Here is a 19,630-nt window from a genome sequence, read left to right as displayed (position 1 = left end):
CTCCCTCCCCCATGGCAGTGACCTCCTCCCTCCTCCACAGTGTCCACCCCTCCCCCATGAGTGACACCTCCCTCCCCCATGAATGACACCTCCCTCCCCCATGACAGTGACCTCCTCCCTCCTCCACAGTGACCACCCCTTTCCCCATGACAGTGACTACCCCCTCTCCACAGCGACCACCCCCCCTCCCATGAGTGACCACCTCCATTTCCCATGACAGGGACCGCCCCCTCCCCTGTGAGTGACTTCCCCCTCCCATGACAGTGGGCGCCCCCTCCCTGATGATAGCATGCCTGTTCCCAGTGCTATGCCTGTGCTGAGCCCAAACTGCTGGCCTCCAGGGTGGCCTCAGCTGCCACAGGTAGCGTCTCATCCACGTGCACAAGCCGTCCTGCAGAGCCATGCTGCGGGGCTGCGTGGGAGGTGCAGGGAGAGGCTGGGCCAGCCCCAGAACATTCCCAGCCCGAGTCTGGGCGATGGCCGGCCTCCAGGCCGCGTTTGTCTTTACTGGTTTCTGCTGGGCATCTTTCTTTTTCTGTCTGTGTGAGAACAGACTTGATAATACGGTAACGTTTATCCCGGAGCAGAAGAGGAGCCGCCCAGGTGCCGGTGGAGGGTGAGGGCTGCCGGCGAGGGGCGGCCTGCTCCCGGTGCGTTCCGTGGCTGCTCACTGTCTGCAGTGCGGCCGTCCTTGGCCTGCGTGGGGCCCTGGCCCTCTCCGTGGTGCTGGGAGTCTCCACCAGACAGACCCTGCCCCAGCTGTGTACACTGGGTGTTAAAGGGCAGGGCGGCCACCCGAGAGTGAGCAGGGCCCGGGATGGCTCAGTGCACAAACTCCCTCCAGGGAGGACACCAGGCCCACTTCCCAGTGTGAGAGTCCTCGGGGCTGGAACCCAGGCAGTCTGACCCCGACCCAAGTGCCGTCTGTCTCTGGAGGGTGCGGGGCCTCTAGGTCTGGCATTTGCACCTTTGACCTGGGGCTGCCTGCCATCTCCCAGGTGAGGTTCGTAGTGGGAGGAGTCCCGCCAGTCACCGGTGGGAGCTGAGCCTGCATACGGGTTGCTTAGATGGGAGGCAGCTTGAGGGGTCCCGGAGCATTGCCTGTCCCCCACCCTGCCTGAGCTGAGGTCCCCTGTCTCTGGCCTTGCAGCCTTGGGTGTTCCCTGGTGCTGGTTCCGGGCTAGAGCTCTGGCCTCCCAGGATTCCGGCTGTTGGGTATCCAGATGCCGCAGGGACAGGCAGCCTCCTGGCCAGTGGCCCTGTCTGGATGGAGAAGATGGAGAGGCCATTCCCATCTCATCGCCGGAAGTGTGGGCTTTAATTGTGTTTGAGCAGCAGCACGAGCATGGGCGTGGGCGAGGAGGCGTGTGGACATCCAGTTATGTCGCGCCCAGGAGCACTGCTCATCCCGCAGCGGCAGCTCCCTGCAGGCTGTCCGCTGCCCTTGGCCGTCCGCCTGTCTAGCCAGGCCCTCCAAGCGCCTGCAGCTCTGCTGACCCGTATGGACCCTGCTGACTGGCCCCGCTTCCTCTTGGCCTTGGCCTGGAGTGAGCTGGCTTCCAGGACAGCTGCTTCTGTCCTCTGCACTGAGCGGTGGGACTCCCAGAGGAGCCAGGGTGCCCATGGCTGCACAGCAAGGCCTCCAGCTGCCGCCAGGAGCCCAGGCCAGAACCATGCCCAGAGTCCTGGCTGGCACTGTCCTGCCGGTCCTCCCAGGTCGCTCTCTGAGCCCTGGTGTCCAGCCCCTGACAGGTGGTTGGGAAGGGGAAGGCCCTTGAGGTGGTGTCTGCAAGGTGCTGTGCCCGCCAGGAGTCCCTGTGACCCTGTGGGTGAGGGCGTGAAAGGAGAGGGACAGCCTGCAGTCTGGTGTTGGGGCTCTTACTGTTGCCCCGGGTGTGAGCAAGGCGATCCCCGGGTGCAAGCGAGGCGATCCCGGGTGCGAGCGAGGCGATCCCCGGGTGCGAGCGAGGCGATCCCGGGGTGCGAGCGAGGCGATCCCGGGTGCGAGCGAGGCGATCCCCGGGTGCGAGCGAGGCGATCCCCGGGTGCCAGCGAGGCGATCCCGGGTGCGAGCGAGGCGATCCCCGGGTGACAGCGAGGCGATCCCCGGGTGACAGCGAGGCGATCCCGGGTGACAGCGAGGCGATCCCGGGGTGCGAGCGAGGCGATCCCGGGTGCGAGCGAGGCGATCCCCGGGTGCGAGCGAGGCGATCCCCGGGTGCGAGCGAGGCGATCCCGGGTGCGAGCGAGGCGATCCCCGGGTGACAGCGAGGCGATCCCCGGGTGACAGCGAGGCGATCCCGGGTGCTAGCGAGGCGATCCTGGGTATAAGCAAGTGATCCCTGGCTCACCCCTGCAGGCCCAGCCCTCCAGTTCTGCCCAGGGCTCTCCACACCCTGTTGGCCTTCGCCGCTTCTCCCCTCCAGCGCCCTTCCGCACACCTCCCTCCGCCTTCCCTCTGGCCACCCTGCGTCCTCTCAGGTCCCCGGGGGTTCTGGCCTGGCAGACCCTGGAGCAGTTCGCTCTTTCCTCCTGGCCTCAGGCTCCCTTGTTGCCCCTGGGTGGGCCGCCCCGCCCCTGTCCCTGCACCCCCAGGTGTGGCCTAGGTCACCTTTTTTATTTGGCTAAGTTGGGGAATAGGGTGGCACTAAGGGGAAGCTTAGTGCCAAGGCTGGGCAAGTGAGGCCCTCCTTTCCTGCCCCTACTCCAGCCCCTCTTCCTGCCTGCTGAGGCCCCCATAGGGCTAAAATGCATCCCCCCAGTGTGTGGGCAGATGTGCCAGGCCAGAGCCAACAGGTGGCATCTGGACGCTGATAGCATCCAGTTAGCAGGAGATGACCCTCGATCTGAGGAGGCCAGTGCTGTCCGGCTGCCAGGCTGGTGGGAGAGATGGCAGCCAGGTCTCCAGGAGGCTTCCTTGTCCCCTGCGGAGGGGAGCCGGCAGGCTCAGGTGTCTTCTAGCCAGGGAGAAGTAGGAGCTGGTCCAGGATCCTGGGCCCAGCCACAGCCGCACCACTGGGCCATGTGACCCTGAGCAGGTCTCTCCTGGAGCCTCAGTTTACTTATCTGTAAAATGGGCACGGTGACACCAGCCTTTGCTGGCCACAGGGTGAAAGTGCCATGGTGGCGTGTAACTTCGGCCTGGGAAGAACCCGGGCTGGGAGGTGTGGCCCTCGCTGTCCACCTTCCCCACACCCACCCTTCTGCCACGCTGGGGACCAACACCTGCCCCTCCCTCCTTCCAGCCTCCTGGCCTTCCCCCTCGGGAATTCGGCCAGGTTCCAGGGTGAGCAGGTGAACCCTGGGCTTTGATGTTGGCTCAGCAGCTCACTGTCCACCAAGGGGTTAGCCTCGCACTGCCGCCAGCTGGGGTGTCGTGCCCCTGAGCCCAGTTGAGTACAGCTGTGGGTGCTGCTGATGGCCTGCGGTGTGGCTGCTTCGGGGAGGGGCTTGCTGTGTCTTGTGGCCGCCTAAGGAAGGAAAGCACTCGAGCCTCAGAAGTGCCGAGATCCTGGGCCTTCTTCACGTGGGGTCCTGGGGCTTCCTGGGGCAGGAAAGGCGAGCTGTGCTCTGACACGTGGCCCCCCTCACGCTGTGTGCCGAGTGTGGGGGAGGTGAAGTCTTGCCGCCCAGCGAAGAGCCCTGGCTGATGGGTACGCTTCTGTGTTGTGTTGGGCTGTGGGTCTGTACTGGCGGGCACCTGGTGAGGGTGTTCTGCCTGCCTTGGTCTGGTATGGGGCTGGGAACCGGCTCTCTGGGCCTCTGAGGGGCCCTTGGCAGGTCCCGTGCAGCCAGGAGCAGGACTCCATGCTCAGGGTGCTTTGGGGCTTAGGGGGCGTCCTGAGGGCCCAGGACAGTCTTCCTGTGGTCTGTGTCATGTCTGCTCTTTCCGTGTCCTCACTCCACTGATGACCTTGACCTTGACCTTGCTTCTCATTCCATGGAGAAGCAGAGCTCTTAGAAGAGTGTGTCCCCGGCCTCTAGGGGCCCGGCCTGCGCCTCTCCAGGGGCACCGGTGGGCTGCTTGCACCACAGCTAGCCCGTGGCTCCTGCCTGGCCATCCCACCCCCACACGCCCATCTTGCGCCCTCACGTTCCCCTCTCCAATTCTGCCCATCACAGGCACACTGCAGTCATGCCCACTTTCCAGAGCTCCCATGAAAACAGGTGCTGCCCCGGCCACCCGCCCCTGGCTCTGGTACTCCTACACTCCTCCCCGGCCCTCGCCTCGCTTCCGCAGGGGAAGCTCATGGATGCTGTGGGTCAGAACTTGCCCCCGGGCAAAGCCGAGACCGCTTCCCCTGCCCAGCAGCCTGGAGAGCTGAGGGTGGAGTCTCTCATGTGCCCACATCTCGCATTGGCTGTTTGCTGGGATGCGGGCTGGGCTCTGGGCTGGAGCTCCACGCTTGGCCTCTCCTGTGGCCTGGCTTCTTCCCGGTGCAGAGGCTGGGCCCTGGAGGACGCTGCCAGGACCCTGGCAGAGCCAGAAGGAAGCCGAGCCTCAGAAGCCCTACAGCATCCCTTCTCTCACATTCTGCTGGAAGAAGGTTGGGAGTAGGGGCGTGCGTTGCTGTGACCCTCCACGGGAGAGGCAGCTGCCCCTCACTCCCGTTGGACTCCCCACCCTGGACGCCTCCCAGTTCCCTAGGTAGGCCCGGCCACCCCTGCCCCTGGTTCCTGTTGTCCGAGGCCCAGAGCCACCCTCTTCCCAGTGCCTGAGCCGCTGGCTCCCTTCCATCTGCGGGCCCTGACTCCAGGGGTGCGCTCTCCCCCCAGCCGCGCCTGTGCTCGCCTCACACGCTGTTGGGTTCTCTTGTGAGGATTTCTGTCTTGCCACCAGAACGTAAGCCCCGTGGAGGCAGCGGCGTGGTCATGGCTGCGTTCGCAGCAGCTCACAGGCCTGACGCTGCCTGGCATCTGGCCGATTGCTGCGTGCACAAATGGATGGGTGTCGGTGCTAGGTGGGGTGGGTGCAGGAGGGCTGGGCCGGGGGCTGGGCGTTTCTATCCTGGGACCCCGTGAAGGATGTGTGTTTAACGAAGGACTCTGATGCCATGATTTATGCGCATCTCAGCCCACACCAGGGCTCTGTGAGAGCTGCACTCCTACGTTCTGATGTTGTCAGAGATGACGGTGGCTTGGAGCAGACCCATCGCTTGGCCAGGGTCACACAGCTCACCCGCCGCAGAGCTGGGATTCAAGCCCAGGTGCCGACTCCAGCATGAGGCCGTCCTCGCCATGACCTCTGAGAGCTGACACTCGCTTGGCCTTTCTGAGATGAGGGTGGTGGGATTCGTCTCCAAAGTCACCCGCAGGTCCAGAGCCAGGCACAGAAAGAGCCAGAGCCCCAGGAACCAATTACTTAACCCTCAACTGGATGCCTGTCCTGAGCAGTGGGCGGCGGGCGGCGACACGCCTCCCCGGGCTGGAGGGGTTGAAGGGAACAGGCCCGTGCCAGGCTCACTGGGGCACTGGTCCAGAGCTGACCTCCTGCTTCCCGCCGGCTCTGCCCACCTGCCCCTCCTTGTCTGCTCTGCGCTCCCCCCACCAAGCCCATGTCACCTGTAGGAGCTCCTGAGCAGGCGTCACCTGACCCAGGTACAGAGCTCAGAGTACGCCAGCTGCTCTGTTGCCATGGCTACCTGGCAGGCCTGGGACGGCAGAGGATAGGATGTGGAGATAGCCCAGGCAGGGCCCCAAGGCCCCAGGCAGAGCCCAGCAGGCCTGCCCTGTGGTTGGCATTGCACTGACCTGGCTGACCTCTGGCTGTAAGCGAGTGAGTGGATAAATGCATGCGGCGTGGTGACTGCTTTAACTGGAATAGTCGTCTTTGAAGGTGGATGGTTGCCAGGATCCTAATTATAAGAGATGGTGTGATAGAGAAACGCAGTGATGTTTCCTCGTCACTCTGGGAGGGAACTCACGGGCACACACCCCGGTTTTATTATGTCGCGCGCAAGGTGCTCTTCCCATGGCGCCAGTGAAAGAAGAGAAAGAAAATTCCCTGAGAGCTTTTAATGAGTTCTAGTTTTAGAAGCAGCCTGAACAATAATTGCATGATTTAACCATCTACTGAGGTGAGGTGTTCTTTGGTCTCTCCCCGCTCTCCCGCTGTCTGGCTGCCGTGCCAGGGGATTGCCTGCCTGCCCCCTGAGAATAGCCCCTCGGGCAGGCCCCACCTTCCTTAGCCTGTCTTTGGCCTCTCTGTTGCCCTAGGACTGAGGACTGGACTTCTCTCTGGAACCTGGCTCCCACCTAGGCCCTGGGGGAGCCTAGGTCTCTGGCAAGTCCCCCAGGTGTGCCTGGGAGTGGAGCTGCGCCTGCCCCGGGCATCCCCCTCAGGAGCTGAGGCCTGCCCAGGTGCACAGGGCGCAGGGCCCACAGTGCCTGGGGGGACCCACCCTGCCAGCTGCCTGCCCGACTGGCCCTCGTCTGGCTCTGGGGGTGGAGGCCCTCTCTGGACCCATCCTTGGGATCTGCCCACACCATCAGCCACAGGCCCAGATGCAGGTCCCAGCCCGCTGCTCCGCCCAGCTCTGCTGCAGCCATGGGGCGCACTCAGCTCTTTATTTGTCCATTGGTTCTGAGGCCAGCACTGGGCCAGGACGAAGGAGACTCCCCAGGAAGTCCCAGCACCCGCTGGTGATGTGGGAGGAAGAGACACAAAAGCAGGCAGTGCCTCCGGCTCCCCTCCCGTCACCACGCTCCTACACAGAAGGCTTGGGGCTGCCCGGTGGGAGGGGCCCATCCCTTAGCATCTGGCACCTCTAGGGTGGGCTTCAGGGCGCACCCGGCCCCATCCTTCCGGCAGGCCTGAGGCAGCATGGTGGTGTACGTAGCCCGAGTGGCTGATGTGAGGACCTGGGTTTCTGGGGCTGCCTGTGCCCTGAACAGCCTCTTGGTTGGTTCTGTGAGATCCCGGCACTGTCTCCAGGAGGGGTAGTGGGGCCCTGGCCTCCAGTGATGGCGTCGGACTGGGGAGCAGGGAGGAGCCCCAGGCTGCGCTTTTGGGGTTACGGAAGTTGACTCTGGTGTCAGCGGGGGATACCCAGTGCAGGGGCCGTGTGTGCTCGGGGCTGTGCCTGGAACGCTGAGGCCGAGCCTCAGGGACTCACAGCTGCCCCTCTTCCACCCTGCCCAGCAGCTGTCCCAGGCCCCTGAAAGGCACTGGACTCTGGGCCTTGCTCAGCCACAGCCCTCCCTGGCATCTCACCAAAGCTGCGTCCCCACAGGCTGGGCACGGGCTCAGAGCCATGCTTCCCTCAGGGGTACAGCAGCACCATGTCAGTGCGGCCCTTCTCCTCTCCTGCTCATGGGAGGCAGATTGACTGGTACACACACGGGGCCCATCCCACGCCAGTGGTTGCAGCACAGGCATCCTCAAGGGAGGCCCACCGTTCCTGAGGTCTGGCCGGGGTCCTGGGTTCCACGTCCTAGAGGGAGGCCCGCCGTCCCTGAGGTCTGGCCGGGGTCCTGGGTTCCACGTCCTGGAGGGAGGCCCTGGGTGCTGCCCCGCATTGGTGGTGTTAGTGACCTGGGTTGGAGTCTGCCTAAATGTGGGTTGGATGCAGATTCCAGCATTTTCCAGCTGTGTGTCCTTGGACACACTAACCCTCCCAGTAACTCAGTTTCCATATTTCCTGTCAAATGGGGCAGTAACAGGTGAGTCACAGGCTGCATGGGGAGATGCGTTCTGCCTGTGAAGCCCTTAAGGGCCCCTGCGAGTCCCTGAGGCCATGAGCCACCAAGACCAGGCCCAGGTACACCAGGGCTGGGTGTGCTCAGTGGCTAGGGTCGAAATTGTGGTGGGGCGGTCATGTCTGGCTTTTGAGGGCATCAGGTCTGTAACTGGGAAGCCTGTGGAGGAGGTGACCCGCCTGGCTGAGCCATGCCTCATGACCTTGCTGTTTTGGTCTCCTGAGACCGTGACCTCCCTCCCACAGAAGGTGGTGGCGATGAGGAGACCAGAAACCGATCTGGGCCAACCCGCACCCATCCTTTCATTTGCTGCTGCCCCGCTGCCATGCCACAGATGCACACCAAAACTGTGACCTCAGCCCCACCCTTTCATTACCTTCCCAGCCACGGTCCGGTCCCCACAGTCGCCGCCTGCCCCTGTATCACAGTTAAGCCCAGTAATTGAATTGCAGTTGACGGTACGTGTCAGCTTAAGATCTTGCTAAGTGCTGCATTTCCCAGAACACTCCTAAAGAGAAGATGAATTCTCTTGTAACATTTTGCAGTGGGGTGAAATGACCCTCATGGAAATCAGTCCCAGCTCTGAAATGAGCTGCTGACTGGACGGGCGTGCCAGGGCAGGGGTCACAGCAGGCCTGAAGGAGCTTCCCCTGGACTGGGCTGGAACCCAGCCATGTGCCAGGCGCTCTGTGAGAAGGGCTGGTTTTGTTTGGGTGATGAGTGAGCAAACCTGGCTTGAGGTGCCCGGCCTTGCCCAGGCCCATGCAGCTGGCCAGTGGAGGAGCCGTCCCAGGTGCAGCGTGGCAGGGAAGGAGTGGGCGTCTGGTCGCTGGGCAGGTGCCCGAGTCTAACTCTTCCCCTTTCTTAAAGGCCCTGGAGGTCATGGGATCGCTTGAGCCCCCACTCCCTGCTCTGTCAGATGGGTGCTAGGATGCCCCTGGGTGGGTGCAGGTGTGAGGGGGATGGTATGTGCCCTGCCTTAGGCACAGCACAGGTGTGTGCTCTGAGTACGCTGTGGCCATATCCCTGAGGATCATCAGGGCCACTGGACCGCAAAAGGAGTTAGGGTAAAAGTAGACAGCATCGAAGACGGAAGAGTCCAGCACAACATGCCAGGTCCTCCTGGCCCACGTTTCTGTTCCTTACTCTGTTCTCTAGCTCATAGCCACTCAGTCCTTGGATAGCAGGGAACCGTCCACCTAGCCACTCATTGACCCACCCACCCCTGTCCATCATCCGTCCACATGCACTCTTTCATCCTTTCACCCACCCACCTACCCATCCATCCATCCATCCATCCACCCAGCCACCCACCCACCCATCTGTCCAACTACCCTTCCATCCATCCATCCATTCACCCACCAACCCATCCATCTCCCCACCCACCCACCGATCTGTCCAATTACCCATCCATCTGTCCATCCACCCACCCACCTATCCATCCATCATCCATCTACCCACTCACCACCCACCTGTCCACCCACCCACCCACCCATCTGTCCAACTACCCCTCCATCCATCCATCCACCCACCAACCCATTCACCCACCCACCCATCTGTCCAACTACCCCTCCATCCATCCATCCATCCACCCACCTATCCATCCATCATCCATCTACCCACTCACCTACCCAACTATCCACCCACCCACCCACCCATCTGTCACCCCTCCATCCATCCATCCATCCACCCACCAACCCATCCATCCACCCACCCACCCACCCAGCTGTCCATCCATCCATCCACCCACCTATCCACCCACCCACCCACTCACCTACCCACCTATCTACCCACCAATCCATCCATCCATCCATCCATCCATCCCCCCATTCTCCTACCCACCCACCCATCTCTCTTAACTACCCATCTGTCTGTCCATCCATCCACCCACCCACCCATTTATCTACCAACCCATCTGTCCATCCAACTACCCATCCATCCATCTATTCATCCATCTACCTACCCATCCATCCACCCAGGTACCCATCCATCCACCCATCCATTCATCGACCCACCCACCCATCTGTCCATACATCCACCCATCCATCTATCCACTCATCTGTCCAACCACCTATCCATCTACCCATCCACCCACTCATCCATCTACACAGCCATCTGTCCAACCACCTGTCCACCTACACATCCACCCACCCACCCACCTATCCATTCATTTATCCATCCAGCCAGCCACCCACCCATTTATCCATCCACCCACCAATCCATCACCCACCCATCTATCAGTACACCCATCCATCCATCTAGCCATGCATCCATTCACCCACACCCCATGTATCCATCCACCCCCTCATGTATCCATCCACCCATTCACCATTCCATTTGTCGACCCACCTATCTACCCATCTATCGGTCATCCTCCCATCTACCCATCCACCCTTTTGTTCACTCCACTGAACTTATTTATCCGTCTATCCCACTTCTTTAGGGTTTGCTGGGCAGTGCCTGTGTGCTGGCCCATGCTCAGTGCTGCTGCACAGAGAGGGAAAGGTGGACCTTTCTGTCTAGGAGCCCCAGGCAAGTGGGATGGGGTATCTGCCTTTGACATTCTGTGCTCTCCTGCAGTCAGGCCTTTACAGTGCTGAGGATGCTGTCCTACACTAGACTACGAATCCTAGGGGCAGGCTCTAGGGCCTCTGTACCCAAGGAAGCAGCTCACAGCCCCTGGGACACCTGGAGAGCTTGGGGCTTGGCCTGAGAGTCAGGAGACGGAGAACTCAGATCCCTGCTCTGTCTCTGACTTTTGGGGTGACCCTGGGCTAGCCCCTGGCCCTTTCTGGGTCCAGCCATGCCTCTCTCACAGGAAGTGGACAGAGCAGCTGGTTCCTGGCTCTGCAGGTGCTGCCTGGGCCTGCCCCAGCCTCAATGGGCACTCTCAGGTGCCCTGGGCATCTGCCCCACAGCCCTGCTCCTGACGTGGCTCTGTCTTGTTTCCACAGAGCAACTTGCTGGATGTGAATCAGATCATCAAGGACTTGGCCTCCATGGTGTCAGAGCAAGGAGAAGCTGTCGGTGGGTACCTGCCCCAGCCTCAGGCCACCTGCTGCCCTGAGGGCCTACCCGCCAACCCCCGGCCCTCACCCTGTCCCCTAAGTGTGCCTGCTACTGCCAGAAACCCTGGGCCTCAAGCCAGTGGGGCAGGGGATCGCAACTCCAGCTGGGTGTCTCTTTTACTCAGTTGAGGAAGAGCCAGTCTGCCCCTGGTGCCCACAGGCCTTTGGTTAAAGCACTCAGCTGCCCACCAGGACTCTCAGGCCCTGCCCCACCCACCCACTCACCCTCCATGCCCTGGGCAAGCTGTGGCCTCACCTTGGACCTGTGCCGAGAACAGCCTCCTGGCCCCTCCTGCTCTGACAACTTGCAGTAGGTCCAGAGACCCTCAGGCAGCTGGCCGGGTGAGACCCTTGAGCACCTCCTGGTTGCTTGCTCCTCAGTCCCCTGGGAGCCTGGGCTTCCAGCTGCACTGTGGCCCCAGACAGCGCTTCCTTACCGCCTCCTGTCCCCAGGACCCCTCCTGTCTCCTCGTCCTCCCGCATTCTCCCCACTGTCAGCTTCCAGCGGTGTCTGTAGCTGTTTCTGCCCCTGGCCAGCTGTCTCGGGCTGGGATGTGCTGACTGTGTGGAGTGGTTTGTCCTCTGTAGGTGCCTACCAGTCCCAGTGACAGATGGACCGGGAGGGGCACTCCTGCCAGCAGTTCAGGGAAGGGAGCAGTCGTGGGGAGGGGACAAACCAGGGCTGACCCGCCACATGTGATCAGGGCCCCAGGGAGGGCAGAGGGCACCTGCCAGGTGGACAGGCGGGAGGCCCAGAGAGTGGCTGAGTCACGGGGGCCTTGCTATCGTGGATGCCGCCTGCCTGTGCAGGGCGCCGACGCGAGGCCTGGCCGCCGTGCCCGGACACAGGGCCTGCGATGACCGGGACCCCAAGCCTGGCAGCGCTGCTCTCCCCAAGATCTCTGCCCCCTGCTCAGCCTCTGGTGCCTTTCCAGGGTCCAGCGGCAGCAATGCTACGTGCCGGCAGAGCTGCAGCCCCGAGCCGGCCATGGCCCTGCTGCCGGGTGCCGGGCCGGGCCCCACGCCCCCGCAGCCGGGCCCCCACTCCAGGACCAAGACGCGCAAGCCCAACTTCAGCCCGCAGGAGACGGAGGTGCTGGTGCAGAGGGTGAGGCGCCACTACCCGCTGCTGTTCGGGACACTGCGGGGCACGCCCGCCCGGAAGCACCGTGTGTGGAACCGCATCCTGCAGGCGGTGAATGCGCTGGGCTACTGCCGCCGAGACCTGGGCGACCTCAAGCACAAGTGGCGGGACCTGCGGGGTGCTGTGCGCAAGAAGCTGGCAGAGGGCGCCGTGCCCGGCCTCATCCTCACGCCTGTGGAGCGCGTCGTGGCCGAGACCTTTTCCGCCCATGGTCCTCAAGGCCAGGGCCAGGCCACAGAGCCCCTGCCAAGTAAGTGGGCCCTCCCCACAGCCCGCCCCCAGGACCACCCTGCCCCAGGGTGAGCAGGGCTGGCGAGCAGGCTTCGAACCGCCTGCACCAGCTCCCGAGAGGGACATCCTCCCAGGGAGACCCAGAGGCCCGTGGAGATGGCCTGCCATCCTCCTGCCTCTCTCTTCTTTTAGGTGGGGAAACCAAGGGTCAGGGCCAGGGACGGGTCTGCCTGCCTGGGGAGTGGAAGGGCTGCGGCTCCCACCTGGATCCCAGCTCGGGGTCTGCCCAGCATTGCCAGGCATTGTGGCACCAAGGGGCTCAACTGTAGACGCCACCTTAAGCCATGCCCACTGGGTGTCCATATGGGACGCTGGGGCCCAGTTCCACGTCACTGTAGTGAGTGAGCGCCACAATGGGGAGGGAGTCACAGGTGGTCGCTGGGACCGGTGCCTAGTGAGGGGTGGAGATGGGGGCCTAGCTCCCCAACGCGCAGCAGCAGCAGCAGCGGGTGCCACCCAGGGTGCCCTGGTGCCTTTCAAGCCCCCGTCTCGGCCTCTGGTGTTCCCACCTGATGTCATGTGGCCTGGACACGGCCCTCCTCTCCCAGGTGCAGTCCACAGGTGGATACAGCTGTCCTTAGGCAGCCAGGTCTTCTATACCAGCGGGTCCCCACAAGGAGAACACCCCACTTCCCTGTGCAGGGCCGCACGGTCCGGCTGGCCACAGGGTCTGAAGACGGGCTTTTTGGGAGGAAGGAGAACTTCCCTCTGCTCTCCCCCAGCCGCAGATCCCCAGGGTGTGGCTGCCTGGAGAAAGCAAGGCCAGCCTGCAGGTGGCAAGAGCCTCCGCCCGATGCGCCTCCAGCTGGCTGACCCTTGCTGTGGCCCCCAGGGAGCAGGAGGTGACGTGTCCTGTTGGTTGGTCACTATTGAGCAGCTTTGGCAGAGCCAGGGAGGAGCCTGGGCCCCAGCATGGCTCCTTCCCCGCTAATGCTGTGCCTTGCTCTGGCGTGCAGTGGCTTCCCCCTCCTGCTGACCTGTCCCTCTGGGCACACAGCCCCCTAGGATACACTGTGTCCCACTCCGAGGTCACGGGCCCACTCCAGGGACCACTGACACCAGGTATTTCTGTGCTCGGCTGGGCCTCGTCACTGCCCACAGCTGCCCCTGGCTCTGAGGGTGACGCTGCTCCGCGCATCCTCCCGCTGCCTCCGCGCCTCCTCCCTCTGCGTCTCCTGTACTCCTCAAGACACCGCTCCAGGAGCTCCTTTGCCACCCTCCACACATGGTGGCCCACCCTTCAAAGCACAGCCCTGCTGGACTCTCGCCTTCCTGGGAGCTGCTGGAAGGACTTTGGGGACGAAGCCCCAGAAGCAGGACCAGCTTCGTCTTGAGGGCCACAGAGTGGACAGAAGGACTCAGCCTCATGGGACAGGCAGGGGCTGGCCTGAAACGCCCCCACTGGCAGCCATGGCAGAATTTGGAGCCTGAGCCAGCCTCAGCTTCTCCTGCTCATGGCGGTGCACAAGGCTGGGACCCATGGGGAGAGCGGGTCGGGCTGGCTGGGAGATGCGTGCTGACCCAGGGTGCCACCAAGCCTGTGGCTGACCTTGGACAAGGGACCTGGCTGTGGGGCTGGGCTGTGGGTCTTAGGCGATGGGCCTGGGCACTTGGCCTCTTGATGGGCCTTAGGGATGAGCCTAGTCAGTGGGCCTCGTCATGGAGTGGGGCTGGAGGAGGACCTGGGTTCTCCTCTCAGGCCTGTGCAGGCCAGGAGTGGCTGTATCCGCCTCCAGGGAGGCCACACACTCTTGCAGGGCAGGGCCTTGCAGCTCAGGGTTCTACAGGCAGAGGCAGGCCTGGTTTGGGGGGTGCTTCAGGGCAAGGGTGGACCTGCGGTGTGGGGCTGATGGCAGCTGACATTTGTTCAATTCCTGGACGAGGGAGTGCTTGGGACAGGGTCGGACTTCCCCTTGTGGGCACTGAAGTAAGGAGCAGGGAAGTGGCCACCAGGCCTGGTGACAGGGTGGGGACCTCACTGCAGGCCCAGATGCCTGGAGCTGGCCGTGCTCTCTGCTCTGCAACAGTGCTGCCCGGGGCTTGGGCAGGGCCAGGCTTGTAGGGCTGATCACAGCTGTGAGGCTGGGGGCAGCGATCTGACAGTGCGGGGGTCTCCCGCAGAGCCCCCTGTACCCTCAGTTTCCTTTGAGGTGTGTGTGCTGTTCTCTGAGTGTCTGGGGATGGCAAGACCAAAGGCTGTTCTCTTTGGCCCCTGGAGGCCTGGCCTAGTGCTTGGCTGTCCCTTGGATCGTGGAGCCAGGGGACCTGCAAGGGGCCCCCGTGGAGCACCCCTCGTGTCGGGAGGGCCAGGTGCCCAGGGCTCTGTGGCTCTGCAGGGCTGACCCCACAGACCAGGGGTCTCCAAGACCCGGCAAAGCCACAGGCCCAGGGATGATGGCTGATGAGGTCTCGGAGTGCCTCTCAGTGCCACAGGGCCCACGCAGTGAACCTGGCCTCACCCCGCAAGGGACACAGGCCACACGGGCCCAGGAGCAGCCTCCCTCCCCTCCCCATCTCTGCGCACCACCTTGGGGCAGGACATGGTGTGCCCACCTGGCAGCCGGGGCGCTGAGGAAGACATTGCTGGCTGCGGAGTCGGGTGATGGTTGTGTGATGTGTCTTGACTGTGGGCAGTGCCAAGCTGGTTGAGCATGCACCTAGGACTGCCCTAGGCCTAAGGCCAGCGCACGCAGCCCTGAACAGCAGGATGTCTGTCCCCGCCCTGAGGGTGGGCCTGCAGGTCACACACTGTGGTCAGAGTCCCTGGTTTCGGGGCTCCATGTGGAGCAGGACTGGGCACTGGCTGAGTCTGTGAGCGGGGTGCAGGGCTTGGCTGAGGCTGCCTGTGGTCATGGGCAGAGAAGGGATCCAGCCAGGGCACGTGGCCTGTCCAGGGCCCCCTGCGTTAGTCCAGACCACCATGGCCTTCCTGTCCTCCTGACACATGTTCTCTGCTGTCTGCATTCACCGCTCAGTGACAGAAGTGAGGCCAGGCTGTTGCTGCTGTGGATACAAGGTGGCTTCTTTGCACGTGAGAGGGGCAGTGCCCAGGTCCAGTCTGGCGCTTCCTCCCTGGCAGGCGGGTCTCTCCTGGGTGGCAGTTGTGGGGGACTCCGTCACGCCCGTGGCCCCATCTTCCTTCCCTCTCCTCCACTGGCTGAGAGGGTCGTGACCCTGATGTGGCAGGGCATGGAGAGCCGTGGCCATTTGAGGGCTGTCAGCACAAGGGGTGCTGTACTCCAGGAGCAGCCCAGGCTGCTGCCCATCGCCACCCTCTGCTGGCCCTGGCTCCCTGTGCAGGGGTCTGGCTCTCCCCGCCCTGGCTGGGGCAGGAGCCCCCAGATGCAGCGATCAGGGTGCTCCAGCAGGGCCCTGGGCTGGGGGTGAGGGTGGGGTGGAGCTGGTGACTAAAGGTTCAAGGATCCCTGTGAGGCCTGGGGGGCTTCTGAAGGCAGAGCTCATGGGCACCACCTCCTGCCCAGGGGCTTGCAGAGATGGGGCCAGTTCCCTGATGACAGAAGGGAGGCCCTGCTGGGATGGCGGGGAGTGGCCCTGTCTTTCTGAGGACCCTGCTCCCTCAGAGCCAATCCTGCCAGGCCAGAGGTGGCGCTGTGCCTGGCAGCAGTGCCTGTGGTCACGACAATTTCTGTTCCAGGCCTCGACCCCCGAAGGCTCAGGTCAGCCCGTCCCGTCCCGGGGGTTACTGTAGGTGTGGTTTCTTTAGGTGTTTCTGCCTCCCAAGCTCTTCTCCAGTTGCTGGAGTGGAGGCAGGCCTTCCAGGGAGCCTCCCTCTGGGAGGAAGGTGTGCCCGCCCTGTGTTTGCATCTGGCTCCGTTGCGGACCCAGCCTGCACCTGCGCTCCTGGTGCCCGGGCGGCACGTGTCCTTCCCTTGGGCGGAAGAGGATGCTGAGCACCAGGGACCGCCCAGGTGGTGCACTTGGATTCAGGTGGAGGCTCTGGTGTGGGCAAGGCCTGTGGGGCCGATGCTGTCACCACTCACTGCCTCAAGCCCACAACCTGTCCCAGACTCTTTGTGGGGCGAGGGCGGCATAGGCAGTCATGGCACGTTACTGCCATTTTTGCTGCTGGTGTGGCGATGTAGAATCTTCCAGATCCCTGGGGCTGCCCTGGGCCTGGTCTGGTGGTTCTCGTGGGCCCTGCTGATGTGGCTTCCCCGGGCGGCACTGCCGCAGCCACTGAGCCTGGCTTTGCCCAGGCACCATGAGCCCCCCATGGTGGCGAGATTTGCTGGTGAGCCCCCTGTGCCGAGTGGGGGCAGCGCATGTGGCTAGTCAGAGCCCTGTGCATGCAGACCTGGCTCCCATCAGCCCCGTTGCAACTCCACAGATGTTCAGGCCGGGGCTGTGCCCCTTCAGAAGGGGTCGTGCCACAGAGTGGAGGGGCTAGCCCAGGCAGTGTCATGACAGAGCGGGACCTGACCCCAGCCCTGACCTCCCGCTGCCACCCCCACCCTTTTCTGAGTGAGTGCTTCCTGCCTCACCGGTGTGGGCATTGAGGAGTCTCCTTCCTGGGCCCCCTCCAGGTCTCCGTTCTAATGCCATTGCCTACTGCCCACACCAGGCAGAGCCCTCAGGGTGCCTCCAGCAGCCCAGCCTGTCCCTGCAGCCTGCCTCCTCTGGAGGCCCTGGGCTCAGGCTCTGTTGCGCTCGCCTTTGACATTGTCCTCAGGGCGAGGGCGGCTGGGTCTCCATCTGTAATCGCCTTTTGTTGTCTTGATTTGCAGATAGTATTGAAGCCAGCCTCGAGGCTGTGTCCTTGCATGCGGAGGCAGCCCGCCAGCTTCCGGCTGGAGCCAGCCGGCATGAAGTAAGTCCGTGAGAGGGCTGAGAGGGTCCTCCGACCCCTGTCCTCTAGGCCTCCCTCCATCTGTAGGGGGTGCCCAGGCCCTGCCCTGTGCCCAGGAGGGGCCTGCCTACGGGCCTTCTAGAACCAGCCTGCTGCTCAGGCCCTGGGGGCTCTGGGAGTGGCGGGGCCGCGGCCGCAGGGGTCTGCTTGGTGCCCGTGGTGGTCAGCACCGTCTCTCTCGTCTGCACCGTGCCTCCCTCTCCCGTGGATCCCGGCACAGTGGGGGAGAGGGTCCTTGGGGCCTCCTGCCCCACCTCCCATGCCGGCTGCTGGCCTACGGCGTGGTGTCCGTCCTGGGTCTGGGGACTGTGGAGGGGACTTTGTGGTTGGGGCAGGTCAGCGGCTCAGAGGAAGCAAGAAGAAAGCTCAGGCCTTTGTTTTCTTGAAATGGGACTTGGAGCCGCCTTGAGGATCAGACACTCACTGGGCCTTGTTGCTGACTTGTGCTCACCCCAGGAGGACCTGACAGGTCAGGCTGGCTGGGGACCATGGCCCAGCTGGCATGGAGGCCCGGCCACCGTCTTCCCCTCACTGTCTCTGTTCCCACTGCGGCCGGGTGCCCCTAGCTAGCCCTGACAGGCAGAGATGACGACGCAGAGCCTGTTACTCAAGGAGTAACCAGGGGCCAGGCAGGCTGGGCGTTCAGTCCAGCAAGGTGAGGGTGGCATGGGCCACTGTGGGAGCACAGAAGACGCCCCTGGGCCATCAGGGGCTGGGACAGAGGAGCAGGGGCAGTGCTGGCAGATGGGACAGTGCTGTAAGTGTGAGGTCGGGTGCAGGAGCAGCCAGGTGAGCAGGCCTGACGAGGTGGGAGCCATGTCCTGGGAGATCACGGCTGTGGCTGCAGAGTGTCCTCATTGCTTTACAGGTGTGAGAGGAAGAGGGGGCCGCAGCCAGAACCATGCAGGGACTCGAATGGGTGGAGATGGAGGGGAAAGGCCAGGGCCGCTTGAGCTCCCACTTGAGGCCCAGTGCAGGCACCCCTGCTGGGGGAGTGTGTGGTAATGGAGAGGCTGGGCCCCTCCCCATTTCTCTGTCAGGGGCCATTAGACTCGGAAGGTCGGGGTCACCAAGGGTCCGCCCCTGTTGACAGCTGGTGAAGGCCAAGCTGGGAGACCTGGGAGAGGCTGTGCCAAGGTCACCCGCAGGATCAGGGCAGAGGCAGGGCTGGGGCTGGGTCTCCTGGCACCAGCTCCGGGCTCTTTGGCCTCAGCCCCCGGCCCGCCATCTCCTAGCCACTGAGGGCAGCTAGGCCCAGGAGCCTCCAGGAATCGGAAGGTGGAGGCTCTGGTGGCGGGCAGCAGACTTGCCAGAAACTCGGGGCCACAGCATGCAGGACCTCATCCCAAGAGGAAAGCAGCCAGCTGGCAAGATGACCCCTCCCGGGCACCCTGGGACCACTTGGTCAGAAGCAGCACCCATGCCTAGGATGGCAGGAGGATGATGGGACAGTGAGGAAGAGGAGGAGGAGGAAGAGGAGGAGGAAAAGGAAGAGGAAGAAGAGAAAGAGGAAGAGAAGGAGGAAGAGGAGAATGAGGAAGAGGAGGAGGAAGAGGAGAAGGAGGAAGAGGAGGAAGAGGAGGAGGAAGAGGAGGAGGAAGAGGAGGAGGAGGAAGAGGAGGAGGAAGAGGAGGAGGAAGAGGAGAAGGAGGAAGAGGAGGAGGAGGAAGAGGAGGAGGAGGAAAAGGAGAAGGAGGAAGAGGAGGAGGAAGAGGAGGAGGAAGAGGAGAAGGAGGAAGAGGAGGAGGAAGAGGAGAAGGAGGAAGAGGAGGAGGAAGAGGAGGAGGAGGAAGAGGAGGAGGAAAGGAGGGTGGTGGTAGCTGGGCCAGCCACCTGTGCAGCGGACACCCTGCCACGTTCCCAGTGAGCGTGTGAGCTCAGTCCCTGCCGAGCAGGCACCGCCCACGCTGCAGACGAAGTGGGCAGGGCTTAGGCCCAGGAGGCGGAGGTGGCGTCACCTCTGCATAGACCATCCTGCTCTTGCCTTCGAGGGGGCCTCCCCACGGCGTGAAAGGAAGGGACATGTGTTGCCCCATCCTCCACACCCAGGGCACTGGAAGGGTCAGAGATCCCACACTTAGAGACTCTGAAGCCAGGCCTTTGATATGCAGCCTGGGAATCTGAGGCCTGCAGAAGAGAAGGCGTTTTCTAGGGTCACATAGCTGTTGAGACCAAGCAGAGCCAGCCTTAGAGCCCACGTCTGCCGAGTCTCAGGTTCAGACCTCTCCTTGTTGCCCTAGGGAAGCTTAATCCTCTCATCTTCCTGGGGACATCACTTGGGTGGATGGGTGCCTGCTGGACAAAGGGATGGCCAGAAGGATGATTGGAAGGATGGACGCATGCGTGAGTGGATGGAAGGATGAGGTGTAGACGGGCGGGTGGCTGGGTGGATGAAAGCGATGAGGTGTAGACGGGCGGGTGGCTGGGCGGATGGAAGGAGGAAGGTGTAGACGGGCGGGTGTCTGGGCAGATGGAAGGAGGAGGTGTAGACGGGCGGGTGGCTGGGTGGATGGATGAGGTGTAGACGGGCGGGTGGCTGGGCGGATGGAAGGAGGAGGTGTA

General features: G+C 63.1%; 1 protein-coding gene across 8 annotated transcripts in view; it reads left to right on the top strand.

Moving 5' to 3' along the window:
* The window catches only part of TSNARE1 (t-SNARE domain containing 1), a 133,200-nt gene that overhangs the window by 110,847 nt on the left and 2,723 nt on the right, over nt 1-19,630 (top strand). For 6 of the 8 annotated variants that reach the window (XM_032254556.1, XM_032254582.1, XM_032254539.1 and 3 more), the window contains 3 exons: nt 10,142-10,228; nt 10,650-10,725; nt 11,702-12,160. In XM_032254556.1, coding sequence (XP_032110447.1) covers nt 10,142-10,228; nt 10,650-10,725; nt 11,702-12,160 — 622 coding nt within the window. The remainder of the gene's footprint in view (nt 1-10,141; nt 10,229-10,649; nt 10,726-11,701; nt 12,161-19,630) is intronic. The other 2 variants (XM_032254575.1, XM_032254566.1) reach the window with 1 other exon arrangement.

This window comes from Sapajus apella, unplaced genomic scaffold (genome assembly GCF_009761245.1).
Source record: "Sapajus apella isolate SASKATOON/1434 unplaced genomic scaffold, GSC_monkey_1.0 scaffold3, whole genome shotgun sequence".
Lineage (NCBI taxonomy): Eukaryota > Metazoa > Chordata > Mammalia > Primates > Cebidae > Sapajus > Sapajus apella.
This window is presented reverse-complemented; position numbering and strand designations above follow the sequence as displayed.